At 36.0% G+C, this 11,189-nt stretch overlaps 1 protein-coding gene and 1 long non-coding RNA gene across 2 annotated transcripts; both read right to left on the bottom strand.

Annotated features, from left to right (window-relative positions):
- Window positions 1-317: 317 nt before the first annotated feature.
- On the bottom strand, window positions 318-6,398 carry LOC137728062 (TMV resistance protein N-like). The gene is made up of 5 exons (XM_068466947.1): window positions 5,264-6,398; window positions 4,035-5,162; window positions 3,656-3,932; window positions 1,922-2,809; window positions 318-1,844 (listed from the first exon to the last, which is right to left on the bottom strand). Exons 1-5 carry the CDS (start codon window positions 5,779-5,781, stop codon window positions 1,257-1,259), a joined length of 3,399 nt encoding a protein of 1,132 aa, XP_068323048.1. The 5' UTR covers window positions 5,782-6,398; the 3' UTR covers window positions 318-1,256.
- Window positions 6,399-8,852: 2,454 nt separating this feature from the next.
- Window positions 8,853-9,897, bottom strand: LOC137727617 (uncharacterized). Its single transcript, XR_011067828.1, has 2 exons — window positions 9,773-9,897; window positions 8,853-9,235 (listed from the first exon to the last, which is right to left on the bottom strand). It is a non-coding gene; the product is annotated as an uncharacterized lncRNA (long non-coding RNA).
- Between the last annotated feature and the right edge of the window lie 1,292 nt (window positions 9,898-11,189).

The raw sequence follows: 11,189 nt of genomic DNA, 5'->3' as shown, positions 1-11,189 counted from the left end.
TTCTGAGTCGTTTAAAAGGACTTGCCAAGAACCCTAAAACTCATTCTCTCAGTTCCTTCCCTCTCGATTCTCTCTGGCTTCTCTCTCTAAAATACCCACTCGCCGCTGCCTTCTCTTTGATGTTTTAATTTGAACTTCTAATGTTCTGTTACTTTTTGTGAATATTCAAGGAGCATTTAGATGGAGGGTAATACATCCTTTTTTACATGCCATATGATTTTGTAGAATACACATATGATAATACCTCCTTTCACATAGTATGAACCAAAATATATGATGAACAAAAACTTTTTTCTTTTAAATGTTAATGTACTTACTGAAATGTTTTTGTAATTTTTTTAGATTGAGGAGGAGGAACAGAGGCTAACGGACCTCCAATTTGTTTTGATGTCGTTGTTGGCTTCACAAACCTCCATGCTTTGCTTCCACGCAGTATGTTTGAGGACAACTCTACATCTTAATTTCTACTTTTCTTTGATTTATGCAAGTTTGAGGGTTGGGTATAAAAAAAATGCAAGCTTTTGCATAAGTACAATACTTTTTGCTTCCAGCTTTTTGCTCTGATCATCTAGGTGCTTTTTGATGATTATTTGTTCTCGGGTTTCGATCTATTGATGCAAGATTGTGTATCGTGCTTTTTGTCAGTTTGAAGTGTTATCTGATGCTAAAGTTAATTTTTTTTTTTAATTGTTTGGTAATTTAGAGTTGGATTTATGGGTTGAATTCAGTTTTTAGAAATATAATTAAGGTAGATTTATGCTCTGGTCATGCAGGAGTAGATAGTTACTGGGTTTTTGTGGAAGATTCAGTTATAAATGGACAGTTGAGGTCAAAAGTGTATTTATCTTGATGATGGATTGCCGACAGATAAGCAGCTGTGTAAATCATTAAAGTTTAGAGCGAGTTCATCCAACTCTTCAGCTCAAACCAGTAGGAATCTGTGAACTCCGCACCAGAAACCAATGACTGTGATATGGACACTTGGGACACGTATATGTTAGTTACTGTAAATCGATTTTCACATGAATGTAAATAGTGTTGCACACCGTAGGTATTTAGAATGTTTTGCATGTTTTATATAGTTTTAAAACCAGTAGCATTGTGCGGGCACCGTTGCTAGTTAAAATTCTATAGCTCAAAAAAGTTAAAAAGTAATACTAAAATATTATGTAGGTTATGCTGGGATTCAGATAGTGACTTACATGGATTCTGACTAAACTTTGAGGCATTGAACGGTTGAAAAAAGCATGAAACAATTATTTGTCTTCCTTGTGCCTTTTGCGGGTATGTTCTTTGACGTCAAAACTACGACTTTGACTTGAAGCTCCCTCTTCACAATATTCATGTGTTCGCTTCAACATTTTTAGTGTTCGGTTGAGTTCTTCCAAATCCTTCTTGTACACCACACGAGCCCCGCACTTCTTCACCACATTGAAGCCTACTTTGGGTTGATTCATTCCGAGACTATAATAAGTTTCAAATAGAAACTGTTCATGAAGATATTCTTTGCGAGGCAAATAGAATATCCAAAGGTGTTCAGACACAAGAGGCCTTGTAAAGCACCATGAACTCCGTGCACTCTGTTTACGGTTGGTCCGAAGTAAACACCGAATCCAGAATCCATCCGTTTTAGGGGCAGCTGGATTTCGGAAGTTCTCATTTTGTTTTTGAAGAAGACCCAAGTTCTCCTTAGGTTGTGCAAAAACAACACAAAAAACAATCCCCATCCAGCTGCTACACGATTGCGGAGGTAGCTCCACATCTAGCGCATGTCCCAAAGTTTGATTGTTGAACCACTCGGGAATCCCCTTTCCGGGGCACACAATAGGATGACGACAGATTTTCTGCACCGAAAGAACCATTATATGAGAGAGAGAGAGAGAGAGAGAGAGAGAGAGAGAGAGAGAGAGAGAGAGAGCACCTCAGTTGCGTATTTCACGATCCTTGAATATATTGTTTTGATCCAGTCTTCATCTTCCACCAATGTAAGGCAATTCAGAGAACTGAAAGCAAAATCATACAAATTGGATGGATCCGACAACCTTTTCAATGAAGTACAATCATTTACATATACGTATAATTTCCTATTTGACGGAAGATCTGGCAGTTGCTCAAGTCTTTGGCACTCGTTCAAGTAAAGATGCTCAAGTCGAGAAAGGCATTTGATGCTTGCTGGAAGGGTAACAAAACCGTTTCCACTAAGATCTAACTTTTTTAAAGACGACAAGCAACCAATATCATCGGAGATATCACCTTCACCAAGATCACAATAACGTAGTACTAAGTCCTCCAAACAACGCAAATGAAATAAAGAAGACAACACCAAACCCCAACAAGGCCCATCATCCATTGCTTTAGCAAGTGGTCCAGAAAGCGAAAGAGATTTGAGATTTTTCATATCAACAAACAGCTCTCTTCTGCATTTATTCATACTCAGTCTAGTAAGGCCAACCAGATGTTCAATCGATGAAGGTAATTTCTCAATCGCAGTCCCACGTATAAAAAGCGTGGACAAACTTTTCATCTGGTTCGAAAATTCTGGGATCTTTTTGACTTTGGAGCATCCGAAAAGATTCAAATACTGAAGAGCATCCATTTCTACTTCACTTGGGAGGCTCTTAACACTTTCACAACCACGAAGATTCAAAACTTTAAGTTTTTTAAGAACTGCAATGGATGGGTGAATCTCAACTAACTTCGTACAATCCCCAAGATCCAACTCCTCAAGATTTTGAAGACCAGTGAAATCTGGTGTAGTGATCAATTTATTTGAGTAGCTCAGATCAATACATTTCAACTTGGGAAAGTTCTGTACAATACATGAAATAATATATAAGCTTCCAAAAACCTTACAATTCTATTTGACATTGAAAAAAGAGTAATGCTATATTTACCACTTATTTATACAATTAATTATATCTTCTCTCTAATATAGGTAGGGCCCATTAACGCATGTGAGATGATACAAACATGTGATAAGAGTAGCAATTTTTTTTTTTTTAAATATGTTTTTTTATTACATCACACATATTGTTAAAGACACTCCACAAACATTTATTTATTAAATAACTTACCTATTTTTTTTTATAAAATGACTATTTAAGGCCTAATAATAAGATTTTAAAAGACAAAAAAAAAAAATCTGCAAACATTAAGAAAAATGATACTATCACGAGGCAATCCAATATCATATAGATGAAACTAAAGGAAGCCAATATGGTGAATAAGAAACCTAATGTTCTGAACCTAATGACACTTCTGCAATCATCCTAATAGACTCTCAAGCCAAATGATCGCAAGACGAAGGAACTAATGCAATCATCCTATTTCCAACTACTTTGCTTACCATGTGATTGAAAAAATCTGAAAAATTCAAGGTATTATGCAACTACGCTGCAAGAAAGGAAAATGATCCCTAATTGACAAAAACCCCAAAATCTATCGAAAGCAAAACTCAAAAATCCTTAATTGACAAAGAGTATGGGTTGTGAAGGTAGTTTTGGAAAGCAAGTGGGGTGTGGTAAGATACATTTTAATTTAAAAAATGGATATGGGGTGTATTGAGCATGTGGGGAGTGATCAACAAAATGTGGCGCGTGTATAAAACAATCCATAAAAAAATATGATAAGTAGCATTCATTCAATATACTCTTACCTCTTTTTCATCCCATAAACGAACAAGTTTGCTATGACGCATTCTTAGTTGGGTAAGGAAACGCGGGTGAAAGCTTGGTGGAAGAGACTTGGAAGGATACCAACTCCAAACCATAATTCTCAAGGAACATGGAAGAAATTTGGGACGTGAAGAAATGATCAAATTGTCGAATTCTAGAAACCTCAATCCATGCATATTAGAGAAGGCTTCACAACTCCAGTGCACCTCTTCTATTTCAGGTAACTGTAAGACTATACCTTCAATAGCTCCCGTTCCCCAATAACCAAGAATGTGGGAAACGTTAATTTAACATTTAAGTATATTGCGTTAAAAGAAATCATATCTTCTTTTGAACTTGGTATTTACATAGCTTCTTACCGTATTGGTCGTCAATATATAGAAAATGTCATCGCGAAGCCACAACCTACTCCGTAGACCAGGCTCTATAGACTCTTGACCAACAATTGTCCATGCCATTTCTTGTATCAAATCATGCATCCCTATGAAGTACTTGGCTGAATTATCATATTGGATGCGTTTTTCAATAGTTAAGAGAGATTTCTCAATTAGTAGATCTATCATAATACTACTAGAAATTCCAAAAGAATTGTCTAGCATTCGAATAACTTGCTTCATGCACTTCCCTTTGTGGAAACATGCAACATCGAGAAAAACTCTCTTCTCTATGTCCTCTAGTCCGTCATAACTGATTTTGAGTGTATTGAAAATTGTTGGATTAGGAACTGTATGAATATTATCCAACACACTCTTCCATGCATCCTGACCTCTCGTATGCAAAAAAGACCCTAATGTTTTAAGAACTAGTGGAAGGCCGCTGGCATATTCTAGGAAATGGTTAGTGAGTTCCAAAAATTCTTCCTCGGGTTGTTCTTTCCTAAAGGCATTCAGACTAAAGAGCTCAAGTGCTTCGCAGTCATTCAACCCCCGCATCTTATATGATGCTGCTATACCATGTTGGACTAGCAACCCTTCATTTCTAGTCGTAATCACAATTCTACTTCCCATACCAAACCAACTTTGATTTCCAGCCAGTACTTCTAGTTGTTTTAAATCATCCACATCATCAAGTACGAGAAGAACCTTTTTATTGCATAAGCACTTCTTAATGAAAAAGAGTCCGCACTCTTCATCCCAAATTTCTTCAATCTTTGCCTTCAACATCGGAAAAAGAAGTCTTTTTTGAAGGCCAATTAGAGTACGGTTTATTTTAGAAACCTCTCTAACGTTGCCAAGAAAGCAATGAACTTCAAAATGATGGAAGATTCTATCATAAACTAGCTTAGCAAGGGTTGTCTTACCTATGCCAGCCATCCCCGTTATCCCTATAAAGCGAACATCATTGGCATCATGAGCTAATAGCGAACTTAGTTGCTCAAGCCTAAAATTAACCCCAACAAATTTCTGTGAAGAATCTAACAATGTGAATGTAGCTTGCACTTTCCTCCACACGCTTTGGACGATTTTTTCAATAAGCTCCCTTTCACACCTACAAGGTATAAAATAACCAATAAAAAAAAAACATAAACGAAGCATGCAAGTTTGCCTCTACTAAGACATGGGAAATTATAGTTGTTCATGCATGCTTACTTAGATTCCTTCGAATGCCACCCAGAAATTTTGGATACTTTTTTCAGAGCTTCTCTCCACTGGGTCACCTTCATTTTGTCTTCGGTACTAATGAACTTTTTTTCATGCTCATCGAAGGCTTTGGCAAAAGTCCCCCTCTGATTTCCAACGTCAGATGGATCTGTCTCGTAAAAGACTGGCAGAACTGTGTTCCTGGCTTCCATAGATTGAAGAATGGTTGTAAGTTCATTCAAGCACCATTTGGAAGAAGCGTAGTTTGGTGAGAGAACAACGATTGCAATATGCGATTCCTTGATCGCACTCGGGAGCACAAGATGAATACTTGTTCCTCCTTCAAGCTCTCGATCGTCCAAGAAAGTCGTAATTCCTTGGCACTCCCACAATTCATGGTATAAATGAGATACAAAACTCTTGCGGGTGTCTACACCCCTAAAACTCAAAAACACATCATACTTCCATTGAGGAGCGGATTCGTTCGAAACAAAAGATGCAGAGGCTCTTTGGGTGCTCAATGCCATTGGGGGGAAAGAAAAAAAAACAGTTGCTATAAATCGAGTACTCCGAACAGTAGCTGAATGAAAAAGTAAACAGATTGAAGATTAATGTTTTAAAATTTTAAAAAAGATTGAAAATTTGAAACTTTAAATCTTCTTTTTGTAATTTACAAAATGCAGTTTTATTCGTAACTAAAGGGACTCACTGTGGTCAGATATTTAACTCAGTACCAACACATATTTAACAATTTGATTTGATCTTACAGTCCTCAATAACTCAGTTTCATCCGTTGAATCAGATTCAGTTACTGGAAAATGGGTTCTGCAAACAAAAAAGAGAAACAAAAACTAACAAGTAAAACAAAAATGAGCAGTGAAAAGGAAGAAACTTTGAATCTTGTTTTGGTAATTGAAAATGTATATTAAGAAAAAGAGATTAAGGACTCAAAGCAAATATCACAAAAACAAAATACTGAATCAACATAAACTTATACAGGCAGAGAGAAGTGAGGAATGACAAGAAAAAAATCACACTCAAAATACTGAATCAACATAAACTTATACAGGCAAAGTTGTAGGAAGTTGAGAGAGGTAGGAATGGAAATAAATGGGAGAGAGATGGACAATCAACTACATGTACTGGTAGTGGTTTTCTGGGTGGTGACCACACGGTTTGAGAGTGGGTCATAGTGAAAAGCTGAAGGGAAAACATTAACATATACGTACTCTGTTTAGTGTGGGTTTTCCAACTTCCACCAAAAAAAAGGTGGAAAGCCCGACTATGAGAAATTTCCTGAAAGTTTCCTTGTTGGGACGTGTCATCTTTCACTACCATAGAAGTAGAAAAGATACAGAGGCTATATTTTTATTTTTTTATTTTTAACGAAAACCATGACCGACTATGAAAACCACGGATCAAGATTCTATACTCTTTTAATCTCTTTACTTTTCCATCCCTTCCTATTTACACAGTTACAGTTAAATCACGTCAATATTTTATATTGATTTTTCATAAAGATAATAATAATACAAAAAGTAATGTGTGAAAAAATAAAATAAAAAAGAATAGGAATAGAAGGTAGACAATCCTCATTCCGATGAAAACACTCATTGACTCACACGCAAAAGTAGGAGCAGACCAAACCAAAAGAAAGGTATAAGGAAAGAGAGAGAGATTGAAAGTTGTAGGGAAGCAGGCCCTACATACTCTACTCTCCTGCTCCTAAGTTGGACCAAATATAATTATTCTCCCTATGGGGCCTTCTTTCATTCACTCGTTTCTTCTTCTTATCTTTTTTGAAACGTCAATTATCTGAACGTTTTTCGACTACTTGCTTAGTAAGATTCTAACGATTTCTGACTTGTGGGATTGAATTAATCTAAAATGAAAAAGACATAAAATTATGGAAAGAAATTGGTTGAGATTGAGGCATCGGCAAGGATTATCTTTCAAATGTTAATTAACATTGAATACTTAACCAAACTTTGAAGAGTGCAAGACCATTTCCTCCACAAGAAACCCTAAGCTCTTTAATTCTCATTCATCTTCCAAGTCTTAATTTAGGCATACGAGACACCGGTATGACAAAGTCTATAACATCTTTATGCCTTTGTTTTGCTGCAGTTGCATATATTCGTTATAATTCTATGCTTGTGTGAAATTTTTTCCCAACTTCATCATTTTATCTATATATTCTAAAATAAGTAACACCAAATAATTAATAGAGAAAAAACAACAATAAAATCATATGTATAGACTGTAGAGTACAAGTGCCAAAATGAACAAGATTTTACCAAAAAGTCAGGCTCGGTGGCTTACCTCTTCTCATAAGTAAGTCATCTAGTGTTCTGTGTCACTCTCAACTCGAGTTTGTTCAGTCTACTTCCGCCTTTCGGTAGTACGAGCTAGACTTGTGTTATGTATATTGTGCTTTTCAGCCTTTTTGGGCTTTAAATCTTTCGTGGAAATTTGAGTTGGAAAAAAGAGTAAATTATTGATTTTGTCTATGGATTAGAACTTAAGCGAAAACTAAGTATTTAGACATTTTTTTATATCATATAGTACTACAATCTAGTGATATTCATCTTCTTATAAGTGAGGAATTTCAAGTTTTTGACAGCATTTATAAACTATTATGTCCACCATCTCGGGAATGATGGTAGTATTTTCTAATTTTTTTTTTTTTATGCACAAATTACAAAGTGATATTCCAAAGAACATAATTGAACTCCAACTTTTAAGTGTAGAGGTGAATACTTTTAATCAGCAATAAGTTCTTAACAAAGTTAAACGAAAATATAAAAACGCGCTTAAACTTGTGTATTATACAAAAGTAATTTCGATATTGTAACAATTCGGTTTTATACCCTTCAGAAAAGAATCCCAATAAATTAGTCTGACAAACAACAAAATATGCTCACTCTTAACAATAACAAGTTGACTAAGGCGAGTTGGAATGGCCATCCCATAGGGAGTTTGTCCATCATCTATTTGTACTTATCAAGAGATAACATGTCATACAGTGTGTTTCAGGATAGCAGTGAGGAAATGCTCCCACATCGTCCAAGCAAATGTTGATTGAATGCTTTATATACATTTTGTCTGAGGAATGGAAGTGTTCCAACCTTGTCGAGGTAATTTCAATTCTTGAAGGCAAATTTTTCAAGATTGCTAGGTCTTTTTTTGGCTATTAATTTGTTAAATTACTAAACTAGAAGTTAATCTTGCTCAATTATTCTAGTAAGAAAGCATATGAGAACATGGCACACTACATGTTCGATGAAATGCGTCTGAGAATTAGTACTGCTTTTTCTGCGAACATGCAAAGTTGTGTAAGGGCAAAAATTTTGAGTCGGAAAAATTAGAGACGGTTGGTGACCCTAGTTTGAGTCGGAAAAATTAGTACTGCTCTTTCTGCTAACATTGTTGTCAGATCCATCAAAATTGAGTAGATTCATCAGTTTACAAACTTTTGCATTCCGTTCTGTCAATAGTTGTAGATTGGTTGGCGATGAGGCTGGAAGAGTTCAATAATATCAATGTTAAGGCGATGGTGATTCTTCTCAGAATTCAAGTAACCATCTCCAAATCAATGCTAAAAAATAATATCTATGATTCGAGTAATCATTCTACTGGAAACCGGTAATTAATCAGAGTTAAAAATCAATACGTACTTTGTACACTTAATACATGCTACAAATACAACGCGGTTTAATAGGAACATAAATGTTCAAACTTGCAGCCACATATATGCTTGATGCGGCATTGGGGACGACGTGAAAGTTAAATCTGGTGTTTATAGCCCACTTGCAGCTCTTACTCTGCACTCAATTGAAGCTCAATCATCTTCTTCATTCCCTCACCATTCTTCCACGTCCCAACACAAGCATTGAGTTGCGGCAAAGAAAAGCCGGTCAATGGGTGGTGAAACTGACCTGGCTAGTACGTAAGCTTCATTCCAAAAGGCAGCAAGTTGCACTGCATAGAAGAGAAGTAGACAGAGTAAAGAAATACCGTAAAGGCATACATGCACCAACAATCATAGCAGGACTCAACGTTAGCTTGTAGGTTTACTTGACAGAAGTTAGTTCTTCAGACTCCTCTAAGCAACTGATTATGTGTACTTAGGGCGGATTGACGAAAATCGTAACCAGATATGAAGCAATCATCGGATCAGCGTACAAGAAATTATGGGGTTTCATATTTATAATGCAATGAATATAAAGAAAGAACAGAAAAGTCACGCCTTTGATATGTTTTTTTTTGAGTTCTTACCCATGGAGTTTTTGTGAATCTGCACGACTTCTGTTCTTTTCTTACATTTCATTTCTTTTTTTTCAAACCATTCTTTGTTCTTTTTCGTGATTTAAGAGCTTTATGATCATACGGAATTTCAAAGAGGGGAGAAGAAATTCTAAACTGGGGAGTATATAGATTGAAGATTACATATGATAGAAGAGCATACAAATTGAAATTAATTAACAAGAGAAATTCTACAGCATTTATTTGTTTTACCTGCAAATCTATGCTAATTCTCCACTACCTCCTTAATCATGCTTGCCCCCACTACAAAGAACAAAGGAGAAATCAAACTTGTTAGAGTACAAGGAGCCAAAGAAGTGATGAAAAAAACAGCTGTCATCAGAAAATACAGACTGGATCTCCCGAACTGCTCGAAAAGCGTTGTTGGAAGAACAGTCACTTCCAGTCACATCCATTAACCATGAGTGAGAGAGAGGGAGAAAATGTTTGAAAACAAACCTAAATTGTGGCTGTCGATAGTGTCGAGTTTAGCATGAGGCATATGCTTTTCTATTTTGGCACCGCGTGTTTGAATTCATACTTGAACGGACAAATTGGACAACTAAAGCCTCAGCTCTCATGGCAAGTTGCATTAAGGCATGTGTAGAAAATTCAGAAACTATACGAAAAGAAAGGGTAACTGAAAAAGAACATGAGGTCCTGGGGGCAGAGAACAAACTTTTTTTTGGAAAATTAAAACATACAGTTTTCGATTTATTCGACTTCTTTCGGCTTGCGCAAGATCGGAGGTAGAAATAATCAGTATCCATTAACACTTTGGCTGAAGTAACTAGACATGCAGGCTTATTTTTTATCAGATAGAAGCATTCATGAGGTCATGGTTTTATTACGAGCTAAATTGTATTCTTAGCGTAGTTTTAGACAGTTTGTTGATATGACCCTCACCAATTGGCCTGCTGACTGTATCAAATGGAATATACAATATCGGGACTTGATTGAACCTATAACAGAAAAGATTTAAGCACAAAAAGATACTTACCAAATTCCAACATCTGCTGCTCATTCTGAAATTGATCAAGCCAAAGTTAACCTGTAGCCTCGCCATTAAGAATCTACTTTCAGATTGAGTTCAAAATTATCAGTATCCACAATAAAGGAAAGATTCACAAACACAATATTGTTATAGAATATCCTGCATTTATGTAAAGAACCATGACAGCTTCCATGGGGGTCTTCAGATATCATGATCGGCACTGCTCAAGCACTTACTTTATCTCTGAATCTACTTTATTTGTTCATAGCAAATAAGTTTTGCTTCAATTCGTTTGATGCTGAAACTATCACAATATATTTTGCTTCCCAATCTTACATCCAAACGTATACATCATTGCACTTTTTGTCAACACCATCTCCATGCTATACTTTTACAATTATTTATGAAATCCTAAAAGGTAAACATCTCGTGTACGCAAGGCCATTCAAGAAAAACTAAGACCAATGAGCGTGTGTTACAGTATAACTATATTACAACATTTTCTGCAAACTAAAGATGAACAAAATGTAACGACAGACTTATCCTCCTCGTACCTAATAGAAGAACAAAAACAGAAGAGTGGTGATATTTACACACTGCGACTTTGCATCTCTTTTGGTTGAATCTCTGGCATAG

The sequence above is a fragment of the Pyrus communis genome, chromosome 3 (genome assembly GCF_963583255.1).
Source record: "Pyrus communis chromosome 3, drPyrComm1.1, whole genome shotgun sequence".
Lineage (NCBI taxonomy): Eukaryota > Viridiplantae > Streptophyta > Magnoliopsida > Rosales > Rosaceae > Pyrus > Pyrus communis.
Note: the sequence above shows the minus strand (reverse complement) of the source record. Positions and strands in the feature narration are given on the sequence as shown.